A 15,616-nucleotide genomic window follows, 5' to 3' on the forward strand; every position below is an offset into this window, starting at 1 on the left:
CACATCCCGTAGGAAACTAAAATCCAGATGATATCCTGGTAATGCCATCCCATTTCTGAAGGGTCAAGGAGAGTGAGTGAGAAGGCTCGTGCCTTGGGAGTCTCTGCTTGCTTTACCACATCCCTTCAAAATTCCTGTAACATCTCCCTGGGAATCCTGCTGGGATGGAGCAGAGGCTCAGGAGTGCTCCCCTCCTCCAGGACAGCATAGGAAGGAGCTGCAGCTGCATGCTCTCTTACAGACTGTGGCTATTTCACATCTACAAAACATCCTGGCAGCCAGATTTATGTGTGGATAGTTTTTATGTGATAGAAATACACAATGTTGGTCTAAGTGCTGTGTCACCATGGAATTACAGGATATCCTGAACTGGAAGGGACCCACAAACATCATCACTGCCGAACTCCTGCCCAGGACAACCCCAACAATCCCACCCTGTGCCTGAGAGCATTGTCCAAACGCTCTGAACTGTGGCATTGGACCAGCACAGGACTGGGGACGGCTGGAGGGCAGGAAGCTTCAAACCCCCTCGGGACACTCAGAGACCCCCACAGAAGCATCTAAGGGAGAGTGGTTGCTCCATTTATTGCTTCAGGTGCAGTCAGCAATGGCCCAGCACAGTGCTGCTGAGCACAGCGAGAAATAGAGGCGTTTTTAAAATCATTTATTATTTCAAATGTCCTTTTTCCTGGAGCTTAAGCAGGATTTGATGGGGATCAAGGACAGTGATTGTGACCAAGGACAGTGGCTGCCAGCTACCATATGGCCGAGCTGGGCAAGGGCTGAGGTCTGTTTTAGAGGACAGAAGCAGGCTGTGTGTGCTGTGAGGGTGTGTTTGCTGAGCTGTTAGTGCAGAGAAAGGTGATGATTTGGGGATGGAAGAGACTCCATCCCTTTGTGTGCACAGAGGTAGCATCTCGCTCTGAGCAGCCCCGGGTTGGCAGCCAGTGGCACATGCCAGGGTCCAAGCCAGCATGATGCAGGAGGTCTGGGGATCTGACCTCTCTCTGGTCTCCTCCAGGAGAGACACTGCTTTGGTTCCTTCTCCCAGCTGTGCACGTGGGCTGGGCAGGCAGTTGCAGGAGAATTGGATCAAAGGAGGCTTCTACTGCAAGCTCAGCCACTACTGGGCAGCACAAACACGGTGTCCTCCCCGTCCCTCTGCATGCTGCCACCTCCTCTGCATCCCTCAGGCAGCTCACTGCTTCACCAGGTGCAGCAGGGGAGGAAAGGGTGCTCCCTGTCTCTGGGCTCCTGTTCTGAGCAGGAGAGTCTCTACTGGAAACAGATGTTGTGTGAAGAAAAACTGGACTCCTGGTAAGAATTAAGCCAGTGCTAACCAGTTAACTAAAAGGAAATGTTTCCAGTCTTATACTTTTCATTAATTCCAGAAATTATTTTCAGGCATAACGTGGATATGACCTCTCTGGAAGAGGGGCTGCTGCTGGCCTGGTGCTGGGAGGCAGCGGGGATGGAAGGTGACAAAGCACTGGGGAGTCCAGAGTGTCCGCTGGGGAGCTCCAAAGCTGTTTCGTGCAAGGTATTCACTACCAAGAGAACTGAGTCTGCTGAGGACAGAGCTGGCAGCCACACTCCTGAGGCACTTGAGTTTTCAGAGAGCAGGGAGCAGCCTCTCCTCGAGGGCTGGCATGGAGGACACCCAGGGTGGGACCATCTCCTGTCCTGTTTCTGCTCAGCACAGGGGTGGCAGGATCCTGTATCCCCACCGTTCACTGTAGGAAGGAACAGGACACTCAGCACCAGGCTGGGAGCTCAGCTCAGCCTGCAGCAGGGCGAGGACAGTCCCTACCTGGGCAGGTGAGCCCTGCTAGAGCTCTGTGGATGATCCAGCAGCCCGAGGGCTGCCGTGCTCCGCAGCGTCCGGCACGTGGAACGCCACGTACGGGCACTTCTTCACATTGAGGCACACGAGCTTCTCCAGGGATGCTGTCTTAACAATCTCAAAGCCAGTTGCCCCACCAAATGTACTGGGTTTCCAGTACTCTGGGGAGCAGATGGGATTGCCAAAAAGCCCCTTCAGGGAAAATGGAGCTCCGATCTCCACCATGCTTTCTCCAAAAATGCCATTGGGTTGGGGTTTCTCGAGCAGCAAGCCTGGGTAAAACTCCAGAGCATCAATGTCTCCATACAGCTCCTCCAGCTCTGCTGCCTTCTCTTCCTCTCCTGCACCAAGTGAACATCAGAGTGTTTTAGCAAGAGAATCACACGTGGTAAGGACTGGCCTTGCAGTGGGCAAAGGGAGGGTGGCTCCCTCACAGGCAGTGGCAAGCCTGACTTCCAGTCCAGGGACTGTCCTCTGGACCAGTCCTCCAGCCCCCAGGAGGGAGGACCCCCGCACCCCTGCATTAGCCCAGTCTGGCCCACTGTGGGGCCATGAGCAGGCAGGGCTGGGATGGGATGGGCAGGAGCAGCTGCTCTGCTGGGCAAACCCAGAGGCACAGGGGCAGCTCATGGCCTCGTACTCACCCATGGGCACAGAGCACCTGCCCTGCCCCAGCAAAGCCCCGGGAGCAGCACTGCAGCCCTACCTGTCAGCTCCTGGAAGGACTTGTAGGGCTTCATGCCGAACCTTTTCCGATACTCATTGAAGGGCTGTAGCCTCAGCTGCCGGGACTCCTTGATGACCCCAACGGCCACGTGCAAGACATTGGCATTGATGGTCTGTCCCCCACCAATCTGGAGGGGAGAGCACAAGGAGGAGCACACATGAGGCACAAGGCAGCACCAGCATCGGCTCCAGAGGGCCCCACACTAAAGCATCTGTGTCCTGGGCTCGTGTTGTGGATACCAGCACATCATGGCAGCAACAAGAGGAGGGGGAGCTGGTGGACAGTGCAAAAAACAGCTGTAGAGCAGCTTGGTCAGGTCAGCCCTGTTCCCAGGGCAGGGAACAGGTCCCAGATGGACAGTGACACAGTGACCTGGGATGACAAGAGAGATTTCAGGCTCACTGGAAGAGCCCAAATGCCCAAAGGGTTTCAGGCTCAGCCTCATCTGGGCTGCTTGGCACAAGCAAAGAGGGTCAGGAACGGAGCTGCAATCGCTTGGAAGAAAACATCCATGTGATGGCAGCAAAGAACAGTGCCAGACGCTGCTCCAGGCCCCGCTGCTCCACAGCCAGCACAGGCGGGGAGATCCTGCCTTCCACAGGCTCCTGGCATCCTCGGAATGTTCCTAAAGAGCACCAAGGGCAAGCAACTGGGGCTGCCAGGGCCAGCCTTGCCACGGTGCCGGTGGGGAGGACTCCTGATGTGCTCTACTACATGAGTGTCCTTCCTGGGGAGCACAGAGAAGGACCTTACCCTTCCTGCTATCTGCTTGGAAAAGGACTCCACCAATGCCTCCACACCGTAGTCCATGAGCATGGAGGTGTTGTAGAGGAACTGCTTGTAGCTGTACTCTTGTCCCTGGATGATGAAGGAGTCGGGCATCAGCCCGTGCCAGTGATAGAGCTGGTTGAACTCCACTGCGATGCGATTCCGGTACTGGAACTGTGACCCAAACAACAGCTCAGGGTCGAACTTGAGGCTCAGGTAGTACCCACTGAGGTGCTGGACGTAGTCTTCAACAACAATCTTAATGGTCTCCCCTGGGCAGGAGAAAAGCAGCAGCTGGCAGCAGCAGGAGCCACCAGCTCTGTACCTGTACTCTGTACCCACGTCTACCAGAGCAGCCATCCACCTCCGCCTGACCATTTTTGATGGACCAAAGCCAATTTTTTTGCTATATGGACCAAAACAAACGATTCCCAGAAGGATGCCAGAGGAACTGCCTCAAGGGCAGTTTGACCGTTACCCTCAAAAAGAGGCTGGCCAGCATGAGTCCTTCAGGCCCACCCAGGGGGGTGGGACAGGGCGGTGCCAGTTCCTCACCGATGAGGATGAGCCGTGCAGTCTGGAAGAGCTGCTCGTCACTCCAGGTGGGATGATCCCTCTTGAGCAGGTCACACACACGGTTGTGCTCACGTAGCCAGAGCGTGGCATAGACACAGAGCCCTGGCAGCAGCCCGAACACCTCCTGCCCCACGGCCAGCTGCTGCTCCTTGGGCACGCCCGACGGGTACACCATGTGAACCGGGGCCTCGGTGACCATGGGCGGGTACACTTCTCCATCCACCACCTGGGCACAACAGTGAGAGGACACAAAGGGCAAAGGGGGCAAAAACATCCCGGTAAAAGCCCGCCCAGCCAGGAGCTGCCTCCCTAAGGGCACCACATCTGCTCTCCTGCAAGAGGTGAGTGGAATGGAAACACCTCCCTCATACAGCCCCAAAAGCTGCTGCTGTCAGAGCAGCTGCACCCCAGAGATTGTCCCTCGGCCAGCAGCCACACAGGCTGTCAGGGCTGGGGTCTCCCAAGAGCTGCCAGAGGAACATGGGCTTCAAACAACCCTGGCTCACAGGGCTGGGATGTGTTTCAATTGTGCTGGGTGGTACCTGGAATTTCAGTTTCCCATCTCGGAAGAGTCGCAGCTGGTGCTGGCGCTGCAGGTTGTCCCCGTACAGATGTCCCAGGTCCACCTGTGGAGAGAGCAGGGCATGGAGGCTGCTCCGAGAGGCACACAGACCCCAGCACCCCTCGCTCCCACTGCCCCCACACCCTCACCCCATGCCCCAGAGCCTTGGTGAAGCCGCGTCCCATCTTCCCAGATGTCTTGAAGAACTGGTGGGTGAAATGCTGGGCGAAGAAGGCAAACATCATGTTGGTGCCTCGGGGATCAGCTTCAAACTTCTGCCGCAGCAGAAACCTCTCCGCCAGGAGCTGGGGGTCAGGGAGCTGCAGCTTCCCTGCAAAGGATGGAGGTTGAGGGCAGATGCCCAGTGCCAAACCAGCTGGCTACTGGTGCTGTTTGCAGGGCTGCTGGTGGTGTCTGCTGCAGGATCAGGCACAGACTTATCTGCACAGACACCTTGCAGCCCTGTCACACAGGCCATGACATGCCCCAGCAGCTCAGCCTGCTGTCCCAGCAGCAATCCAGATGCCATCAAGCTCCTCCTGCTGCAGAGCCAGCCTGGGCACGACAGTGGTAGCACGTGGCACTGCCAGTGCTGCCTTGCAAATGTGGCAAGCAAAAGCTTGGCCTTGGCTGGGTGGGAAACACTCAGGGTGCAGGTTCCCCAGAGCAGCCACATACCTTTGGTCCCCATGGGCATGGGGCAGTCGTCTGGCACAGGTGGGAGGACACGGGTGTAATAGCTGACGTTGGCATAGGCCTCCCAACTGATGTAGCCATAGTCGGAGTTGAAAGTGGGGGGGCTGGGGATGAGATTGGCACGAACTGAAAGGAGAAAGGAGGATCACCACTGTGGGGCTTGAGGCAACAACCCACAGGCTCTGCCCCTGGTCCCTGCCTGCCTGCTCTGTTGCTGCCAGACATTTCCCCGTGACACCCCAGAAACCAGAAAGGTACCAGCAGAGGAGGCATGTGGGTGTCCTGGGCTTTGCTCCGAGCCTTTTAAAGGCTGCAATTCCCTGCAGAAAAGGAGGGCTCGTGCTAATGTGCTAAGTGGATTCTTGGATGATGAATGAGATGACAAACCCATAGAAATGGTGAAGCCAACAGCCTGAGCCTTGTGAGTGTGTCCCTACGGATCCAAGAGCTGGAACCTAAATATTTATGCAAAGTGATGAATATGGGGACATGAGTAACAAGGGCCATATTTCCACGGGCTGCTTTCTGTGCAGCTGTGAAAGAGCTCCTTGGCCTGGGGAGTGCAGCATGCCAAGAGCTGCTCATGTTTTCCAGCTATCTGGCAGCTTGGCACAGTGCTGGGGACCCCCTGCACCCCACTGCAACGTGGCTGGGCAGCCCCCCGGACACTGTGACAGTGTGACAGGACGATGGAAGGACAGGGTGACAACCTTCTGGGTCTCTGGTGAGGTGACTCAAGCCCGATGCCCACCCTGCTCACAGGAGCTGCTTAGCATGGCTGCAGCCCTGCTATCCTCACCCACAGGTCTGTCCATCCCAGGGGGTCCTGCTGAACCCCGAGACCTTCTCCAACCCCTCACCTGTCAGCACGAGCCTCATGAGCGTGTCCCTAATGAAGGTGCTGTTGATAATGTCCCAAAACCACTTGAAGTGGGTCAGGATGAAGTGGTAGAAGGCAGGGCTGGGCTTCAGCAGGTTGTGGAGACGTGTCCAGAACTCAGCTGGGGAAAACAGAGCAGTCGTTCACCCCGCTGAGGAGCCAGCCCACCCACACCTGCTGTCAGTGAGTGCTGTGGGCACAGTGCTGCCCTGGCACTCAGAGGTGGCAGACCCCAGGCAGAGGGACTTACGGGAGGTGCAGTTGACCCCATAGTAGCCTGTCCGTGTGCAGTCACACTCGTATCCTCTCAGGCCGACCCTCATACACACCCCTTGATTCTGGCAGGGGAAATAGCAACAGGGATTCACTGCAGGGAGAGAGAGAGAGAGAGAGACATCATCATCCGGCCACCACACCACTGCATCTGGTGACTCCCTGCTCCTTAAGGGGGACACAGCCCTGGACACAGCCCAGCCGGGTCCAGCTCAGGAGAGGAGCTCCTGTGCTGCAGGAGCCAAGCACTGCCCTGTTGTGGTGGTCTCCCCCATGCCTGGGGGGCTGCTGTGCCCCCGGAGCACGGGATAAAGGCATGTTCTATTAAACAGCAACTGTGTTAATAATAACAGCCATTGTCAGGGCAGTTTGCTTTGGCAGGGGCCCCTCCTCGCCCGCCGCCCCGAGCGGATGGAAAGGGCCTCTCTGGGCTCAGTCCCGGCTCCCGCCCAGCCCCTTCCTCCACCACCTTCGTGCCCAGCCTGCAGGGACGAGATAAGAGCCCCTTGCAGCCCTTCCCAGGGGTGGGATCACAGGGGGCAGGGAGACCCCCGGCACAGAGCAGCTCCCACGCTGAGGCAGCACCATCCACACCAAGCCTCTCCGGTCTGTCCCAGAGCAGGGAGATCCTTGTAACTCCACCATCCACAGCCCCTCCAAGTGCAGCAAACCTCAGGAGAAAGAGAAACACAGCCCAGGGCGGCCAGAGACTCCTCTGCCTTCCATCAGCCCAAGGAATGCTCTAGAAATTGGGATGTTCTCTGTCACAGCTGCCTCCTGAAATCCTCACATGTGGCATCCTCAACTCAGCAAGCCAGGTCTGTCCCCACAGACCCTGGACAGAGCCTTTGTGCCAGGAGGAGGGGAGTGCCTAAAGCCCAGACCTCCTGGACCCCACCTGGCTTTATTGGAGCACACTGGAGGCCACCAGCCCCACCAGGACACACAGCACTCACGGACAAAGGTGCCACCAACACAATGGCCAGCTCTGGAGCTGCTGGCTGCAGGAATGGGGGACGGGCAGCACACCCTGACTGTGAGCCACTGCCAGTGTGCCCAGTGTCACAGCTGATGGAGGAAGCTCTCCTGAGCCCATCAGCTGCTCCATGAGCTTCATGAGCTCACCAGATCCCTGCCAGACCTGCTTCAGGTTCTTCTGGAATTTGGGAACAGGTTCCGTTGCTGGAGTGGTGAGATGAGCATGCAGAACAGAAACCACATTTTTCCATAGGAAATTGCAGCTAAAAATTAACATCTTTGAAAAATAAAGCTAATTTTGTGAAGTTGCTCAGGCTCCCAAGAGCCACACACTCGGAGCAGGGCAAGGACTGCCTGGGAGCCCAGGGCTCTGCCAGCAGCTCTGTCGGGCTGTGCTCAGCCCTGTGGTCCCAAATCCTTCACGGCACAGGGCCCGACTTGCAAAGACGCGTTCAGCTCCCAGCACTTCCATCAGGCTCCCTTTCATCTCGGATCTTTTCATGTCTCCAGACGGGAGGCAGCAGGCAGGATCTTATTTATCTCAGACAAATTAAGGTCAGACCACCCGTTCAGATTTTTGCAAGATGGGAATTTTTGGAAAGGGGGAGGTGTTGCAGCACAGCTGGAGCATCCTCTGGGCTATTCCCACGCCAGTAGCCCCACACTCGGCTCTGCTGCAGACCCGCAGAGCAGCCCTGTGCCGTGCCCGGTGCAACCCAGGGGAAGCCGGGCTTTTGTGGGCGCCGCAGCCACAGGGCTGGGAGGATGCTCCGTGCCACAGGCTCCGGCTCAGCAGGTCGTGTCCTGCCTGTCTCACCAGCTGATAGGGAGTCAGGAGAAGTTCGTTCTGCCGGAGCCCTCCCCGGTGCGGGACTCGATGGCACGTCGTGCCGAGCCTCCTCCGAGGCAGGTTTGGCAGCGTGCCGGGGGCTTGGCCTCTTCCCACGGTTCAGCGCAGTGTCAGTGCCGCGGGGTCCCGAAGGTGGGGTGGGAGCAGCGTGTTCCAGCCAAAAGGGTGGGAAGGGGATGGAGCGTGTCCTGGCCCGCGACACCAACCCCCTCACATCCTCACGGAGCCTCCCTCTGCAGCAGCTCCGTGCCTCTCCACACCCCGGCCAGGAATCCTGCGCTGGCCTTGCCAGGACGGCTCCAGGTATGGGAAAGCCTCTGCCAGCGTGCGGCCCCTCCGTGCCAGCAGGGCTGGTGCACGCTCCATCACCGCTGAAAAATGCCAGATTTCGGGGACAACATCCGTTCTGCAAACCGCAGCCAAAGCAACCTGGGGTGAATCATGGCCAGGATGGAGCCAGGCTCGCTCCATGGGACACGGCCCCACTGCCGCAGGCTTTGAAGACGATGGAACGCTTACGCACTTGTTTTTCTGATCCAGGAAGGCTTTCTCGGGCCCAGAACTATTCACAGCACACACACCACATCCAGATTGTCATCTGCAACCACTTCTGGCAGCACCATGAGCAGGAGCAGCCTGCCAGGGCCACAGCTGTGTTCCACGTGGGCTCAGCGATCCTCCCCCTGCACCTGAGCCAGGCTGCCTGCCCGGGATGGGCTGGAGGAGTGACACAGCCCCGGGGCTCTTGTGTGGCAGCTGGCTTCACTCTGCAGCCCGGGCTGACTCTCTGTGAGCCCCACTGCAGAGGGGATGTGCTGGGAGGACGCACAGACCATGGGCAATGTAAACAGACATGAATGCAAAGCAGCTCTGCCAGAGGTCCCCACCTGCCTTCACACAGCAGGGCCTGACCTGACCCGTGGCTGGGGCTCAGTGATGTTGAGGTGCTACCACTGCTCCTGTTTGGCAGCGTGAGTTGTGCAATGGCTGCTGAGAGGGTGGTCAGGTTTACTTTGCAAGAAAACTTGAACAAAACTACACCCCTGAAGGCAAGTTAGCAGCCAAGGACAATATCTGCAGGGAAAACTGAGAAACACCTTGGGACCAGCCTGGCTCCGCTCACAGCCAGAGGAAAAGTCTACAGAGAACAAACACCATGGCTCAGAGCCATGGTGCAGCCAGTGAGGAGTCAAGTGGAGTGCTCTGAGCAGCAAATATCAAGTGAGCAAGAGAACTCAGCCCAACATCCTGTTGTTTGGTCTTCGAGAGCAGATCCGAAGACTAGATTAGGGCTGTGGTCCTCCTGGTGCAACGCTGGCGAGGAGCAGAGCCTGGATGCTCTGCTGGCAGCACCTCGGGGCACAGCACAGTTCCCCTAATTTCTCAATCAGATATCTCCCTCACTAATTAAGGCTTGGAAAAAAGCCACCCTTTCATGTATATCGTGTATCCCAGGTATTTTTTTTTTCCCTCACATAATGAAATTTGCTTTGATCATGCTGTGCAGCAGTCAGCTCCAGGGCTGCACCATTCCAGCGTCATATCTGTCCCAGCTGCTTCAGGCACATGGATCCTCAGCATGTCCCCAGGCCCTGTCCTGTGCTCAGCAGGACACACAGACGCTGGTCCCAGCTGTCCCCAGCTCTCAGAGGAACTTCTCAGGAAGATAAGACACATAAAGAGATAGCCAAGACAGAGAAGGATCAGCACAGAGGCTGTCCCTTGTCTGTCCCCACCACCTGTGGGGTGGGACAGTGGAACCAGCCCAGCCAGTGGCAGCCAGATCCATCCCCTGGGGGCCCTCCTTTCAGCAGATGTGGCTGATGTACCACATGCTCAGCCTGTGCACGTTTTGGGGACTCTTGGGTGTGGGCACCTCACTTCCCACAGTGGAAGGTTGACCTGGGCAAGCTACTGGAGACAGGGTCCCCATTGGCACCATCTGACCACAGGTGGTCAGAGACCCTTGAGAGATGCAGGCCATGTGTCTGGGCTCATTTTGCTGAGAATGTTACTTTAGAGAGGAATTTTTGCAAAATCTGACAAGGGCCCCGAGTCCATGCTGTTTTTCTTCAGGGAATAAGATCATTTCACAGAAAAGGGACTGAAAACAATGCCCTGGGTAAGGATCTAGAGGAATCTGCACTGTAGGGCCTGGGGATGGAGCTGATGGGGTTAGAGAAAGAGTTTTATTTAACCACATGCTCCATGGATGCCTGCCATAATCAGCATTATTCCTTGACATCTCCTGGTGTGCCTGAGGTTGGGCAGCACGTGGTGAACTCCTACAGCACATGGGCACGGAAACCAAATGATGGCTGATGCCACCAGAGCCATCCCTGCTGCTCCCAGCTTTCCACCCTCACTCCCGACCGCAGTGTCACCAGGCCTGTGTCTGGGGACAGTGGCAAGGGCTCTGGCTGCCAGCACGCACGGGCACTGTTCCCTTTCCTTCCAGAAGCCCCGTCCCGGACGGGAGGCTGCCGGGAGCAGCCGGGCACTGCCCCTCAGCCCTGTGCTGAGGCCGGTCCGGGGTGGCCGCGCTCCTGGCGGGGCTCCAGCCCTGTCGTGCGTCCCTGGCCGCCTCGGGCCAGCGATGTCTCTCTCTCCCGGGCCCTGCGTGTGGTCCCTGCGCGGCCGCTGCGGGAGGCGGAGAGGAAGTTTGTTCTACCCGGGCGCTTTTGCTCCCAGCCGGGCGTGACGGGCCAAAACCTGCGGCTGCGGGCGCTGCGGGCACCCTCACCCAGGCAGTGGTCGTGGGGCTCCTGCCAGCCTCCTCTGCCCACCCTGCCTGCCCTCCGCCCCGGACACGGACACGGAGGGCACCGGCGGGCCAGGAGCAGCCGGGGGTGACGAGTGCGATCCCGCCGGGGACCCGCCGGACCGCGGCCCGGCCCCGCAGCGCTCCCCGCTTCCCCGGGACTCCCGGTACCGGACCCTGTAGGACCGGGTCCCCTCTCACCCCCCGGTGCCGAATGCCCCCTGTTCAGGATGTCGCCGCTCCACCGCTACCGACTCCCCCACCTCTCCCTCCCTCCCGGTGCGGTCCCGCCCCGCGTACCGGAGCCGGTGCCGGCGGCGCTCCCGGCGGCGCAGAACAGCACGGCGTGGGCGAGCAGCAGCCGGAGCACCGCGGCCGGCGGGGCCCGGGCCCGGCACCCACCGCCCATGGCGAGAGGCAGCTCCGCCGCGTCCCGCCGTCGCACCCGGCGCGGTCCCGCCGCCCCCGCCCCCGCCGCGCCGCCTCCCGCCCCCGACGGGACGGGACGGGGCCGCCTCCGGCAGCCCGGCCCGCCGGGGGACTGCCCCGGCTGCGCTCCCCTCCCCTGGTCCCTTTGGCCACCCTTGCATCCCCAGCCGTGCCCCGGGAACCCCGAGTTCTCTCTTTTCCCTCCCAGTTCCCGCCTACACGAACATCGCCATACCCAGCTTCTGGTCCCCACATCCCGCTGCATCCTCACGCCCATGCCCTTGTTCCTACATCCCCATTGCACATCCCGATCCCAGGTCCCCCAGGACTCCGTGCCCATCCCCTGATCTCCTTGTCCTGGCTCTACTCTTCCCACTGGCCGTAAGGGGCTGCCCAGGCAGTGCTGCCCGGTTGTGCCAGGGGCCAGGCTGCCCACAGCCGCCAGCGGCCAGAAAAGCTGAGTTTATCGGTGAAACCATCGCTGGGTGTTTCCTGCCGGATGCTTTGTTCCCAGCACCAGCCGCTGGCAGTAGGGACAAGATCCAGCCAGCCCAGCCCGGGCAGGCACCAGCCGCCCCACAGGAATGGTGTGGGGCTGGGAGAGGCTCTGCATGGCTCTGGGGTAGACGAGAGCATGGTGGGCTGCAGACTTTGCTGGGATGTCCCCAAACTGGCAGAACCCAGAGCTCAGAGCCTGCGGTTGCTCTCACCCTCTTCTGTGCTGTGCTGTGAAAGTGGAAGAGACCCCAGCACAGGCCTGGCTGCGTGTGAGGATTATCGCGGGTTTTGCCGAGCTGCAGGAAGCCCTGACAGGCTGGGGGAGCACAGTTCCTGCCTGGATCCTGCTTGGTTCCTCTGCAGGGTTTCAGCAGCAGGGAGGGAGTGTCCTCACAGGCCAAGGGGCTTTCACAGGTGTCCAAAAATGAACGAGGGCCTCAGATCCAGCTTCAGCAGGCAAATGCATCAGCCATGACATAAATGTGAGCTCAGCAGGCTCTGGATGCGCTCACGCAGGGTGGGGACAGCCTCTGCCTCCCACTGATGAACTCACACAGGGAATTGGGGCAGGTTTTGCTCTATATGTGCAGTTGGTGCAGCCGGGGCCATGGCTGCTCCTGCCCCCTGCCAACTTCCCCAGGGTGTCACAGCCCCAAGGAAGGCTGTGGTTCACCCTGTGGGTGTGCGTATTTCTCCTCCATCCCCTCTTGCAGCACCACCAGCCCCAGCTTTGGCCTGTCCCCTTCCTGTCCTGCGCCCGATGCTTGACACTGTGACCGCAGCACGTGTGACCTGGCACAGCCTGACCCCCTCCCCCTGCGGGCCAGCCCAGCAGCCCTTGGGGATGTCTTGCTCGGGCAGCATTCCCGTTCTCACTGCCTCCTCCTTTCCCTCTCATCAGGTTTTAATAACCACTCTCTTGCACAATACCGGAAACGGTTGCAACAGCCCGGGGCCAGCTGTCTCGCCAGGGCTGCCAAGGGGCTGCCATGGAGGGGCTGTCCTGGCACTGCTGGGTGAGGGAGGGCTCTGCGGCCAGCTGCAGGGTGTCCTGCAGACTCCCATCACTCCTGGTGTCTCTTGAGTACCCAGACCCCTCACTGCAGTGCTCAGTGCTCAGCTCAAAACCAGCAGCCACTGAACTCCCTGGTGCCAGCCCTGGCTGCCAACAGACCCCCCGTGACTCTGTCTGAGCTGCAGCCCACAATGTCTGGCCTCAAGTCCCAGGATGGCAGCCAGCCCTGGTGCCCAGATGAGTTCCTGTTCCCAGCCAGGACAAAGGAAGGTGGTGCTGCTTGGGCTCTGTGTGACACTGTGGTTTCACAGCCTTGGTGCAAGGCCAGGGCCACCTGAGGCAGAGAGGGCACATCTGGGGGTGTGCCACAGACTTGGCAACCTGGGCACTGGGTCTGGCCAGCAAATGTCCTGACACCACTCTGGAGTAGAAAGGGGTTCTCCAGTGTGGTGCTGCTAAATCCCACGTGTCCCTCAGTGCCATGTCCTGGGGGAAAGCAGGAGAGAAGCAGCTCCCACTCGGGCCCTGGCTGTTCAGGGCTGTTGGTGCTGCCCTGGGGATGGCTGTGGGAATGGCCCTTCGGCTGCGGTGTAGGACAGGAAGGAAAAGGCAATTTCGGAGCTGTGCCAGGATGCACAAGAACCCCGCCTGTGGCACCGGTGCGAGGTCCCCTGCCCGGTCACGGCCCCGCGTGGATGTCCCGGCGGGGCCGCGGTGCTGCCGGCGCGTTCTCCGTAGGGAGGCAGCAGAACTCCGCCGATGGCAGCGCGGCGGCGGCGGCGGAAGGCGCTGGGAGGCGCTGGGAGGAACGAAGCATCGCTGGTCCTATGCTGCTCTGCCTTGGGCCGCCCCGCATCTCCCCTCCAGTGCCCTGAGCCCCTCATTCCCCGTGTTTGTGGTGGTGCTGCCCCCGGAATCCGAAACGTGACTGGAACAGGAGAGCGAGACACAAGAACCTGGGGCGGATCAGCACCCAAAATCCTTCCTCCCCATCTTGCCAAGGATGCTGGAGCCATGGGAACACCCGTGCCATGGGGACACCTGGTGCTGCGGCCCCACGGCTGTAAGACAAGGGGCAAAGGAGCAGCTCAGGGAGGCCACCCACTCTGAGCCCCACGCAGGGAGCAGAGCTGTGGGGCAGCCAGGCAGGGGCACCCCACAGCTCCCCAGTCCAGACCTGTCAGGACTGTGTCCCTCTGACCCCAGGGCATCTGCATGGCCGTGGAGCATCCCTGGGCTCACCCATCCTTGTCCTTCCCTGAGCAGCTTCTCTGTGGGATGTGGTTCAGTGGGGGAACACCGACCCTGGGCTGCAGGGGATAAGCAGAGAACATGGGAGCTGAACCCCACATTTTTCTGCTGTGAGGTTAAGAGGTGACCGGTAGCAAGTCCCCGTGCCAAAGGTCCCCAATAGCCACAGAAACAAGGTCGTAGCCGATGCTGGTGGCTGGAGACCCTTGAGGGGACACTGCTGAGGGCTTGTCCCCTCCGGCTGGGCTCAGGGGGGCTGTGTGGGCACAGGGGCAGCAGCGGGGCAGCCCGGGGGGCGAAACCCTCCCCGATGACTGAACAGGGCTGGCGGCCCCTTCCCCAGCTCCGCCAGGCACAGCAGCGGAGGACCCAGCATTTCCTCCGGCATGGGGAGCTGACAGACAGTTTGGGGGGCTACAAATCAGAATTGAAAAGCCGGAGCTGGACAGGCTGTCTGGGAACTCGTAACCTGAGCCCCAGGAAAGGAGGACTCAGGAAAGCGCTTTCAGCAATCATATTCATCATCTTCAGCTCAGGCTCATTAGGCTCTCGGAGCCCAGCCCCGCCACCGCCAACGCCTCCCGCACGCAGATAGAGCCGCCGGCTCAGACAAATAAATGCTTCCAGCTTCCCGGTGGATGCGGCAGGTCAGGGAGCATCTGATGCCAATTACCCGCGGTGTTGGGTTCCCCGGCCGGCTCTGCCCGGACCACAGCCTGCTCGGCCACCGACACGTCCTGTCCTGCCCGGAGTGGCCCCAAGGATCACCCTCTGCTCCCAGTGCCAGGAGCGATGGTGGCAACCAAGGGGGGAGTTTGAGCTTTCTGTTACAGGGGGAAGAACAGCGCTTTGGGCTCCTCCATCTCGGATCAGGGACCGGACTGGGACTGATCACCCGAGACCTGCAGGGGATCGTTGATGGCCACCTCACCCTAAGGGCGTCCCCACCAGCGTGTCACTGCTGTCACTCCCTCTCAGTGTCCCCACACATGTGCTCACAACAGGGACCCTCCTCCTGCTCCCTGGCACGGGGCAGAGGGTGGAGGGACGCCCCAGCTGACACAGGCAGGTTTGGGGCTATCCTGACCGAGGGGCTGGCACTGGGCAGCCCTTCCCAAGCAGTGGGAAACGTGTTGGGGCTGTGATGGCCGTGTGACAGCACGTGGGTGCTCTGCACTCCCCTGTGCCTGGGTCCTGCAGCATCCCTGGGGCAGCTCATCCCCACCTCAGGCCCTGAGCAAAGGACAGCTGTGGGAGTCTCTGTAAGATTCAGATCCAAAATCCCAGTGGAACATGGAAACCCATTGACAGGGCTGGGAAGGGTCCAGGTGTCCATCCTGAGGGGTGATGGCAGCCAGAACAGCGTCACCAGGCACAGTGGTGAAATGGGCACAGGTGGCTCTGCTCACCCCGTGGCTCTTGGGGACAGCTGCACGTTGTTCCCACTTCTCCAGGCTCAGGCTGGCCTGGATGTCCTTAATTGCCCAAAGGTCGGTGTCCCCGAGCCCA

General features: G+C 59.8%; 1 protein-coding gene across 1 annotated transcript; it reads right to left on the reverse strand.

Annotated features, from left to right (window-relative positions):
• Positions 1-650: 650 nt before the first annotated feature.
• On the reverse strand, positions 651-11,380 carry PTGS1 (prostaglandin-endoperoxide synthase 1). Its single transcript, XM_014880091.2, has 11 exons — positions 11,215-11,380; positions 6,303-6,419; positions 6,033-6,173; positions 5,155-5,298; positions 4,626-4,807; positions 4,457-4,540; positions 3,894-4,140; positions 3,324-3,610; positions 2,550-2,697; positions 1,811-2,184; positions 651-1,733 (listed from the first exon to the last, which is right to left on the reverse strand). Exons 1-10 carry the CDS (start codon positions 11,321-11,323, stop codon positions 1,829-1,831), a joined length of 1,815 nt encoding a protein of 604 aa, XP_014735577.1. The 5' UTR covers positions 11,324-11,380; the 3' UTR covers positions 651-1,733; positions 1,811-1,828.
• Between the last annotated feature and the right edge of the window lie 4,236 nt (positions 11,381-15,616).

Source organism: Sturnus vulgaris, chromosome 22 (genome assembly GCF_052056855.1).
Source record: "Sturnus vulgaris isolate bStuVul1 chromosome 22, bStuVul1.hap1, whole genome shotgun sequence".
Classification (NCBI taxonomy): Eukaryota; Metazoa; Chordata; class Aves; order Passeriformes; family Sturnidae; genus Sturnus; species Sturnus vulgaris.

Excerpts from the sequence above, each read along its gene's own strand:
- PTGS1 (XM_014880091.2), bottom strand. The coding sequence starts at position 11,323 with ATGGGCGGTGGGTGCCGGGCCCGGGCCCCGCCGGCCGCGGTGCTCCGG. Across the intron at positions 4,808-5,154 it reads CATGCCCATGGGGACCAAAG|GGAAGCTGCAGCTCCCTGAC; the intron begins GTATGTGGCTGC and ends CATCCTTTGCAG. Across the intron at positions 2,185-2,549 it reads GTCCTTCCAGGAGCTGACAG|GAGAGGAAGAGAAGGCAGCA; the intron begins GTAGGGCTGCAG and ends CACTTGGTGCAG.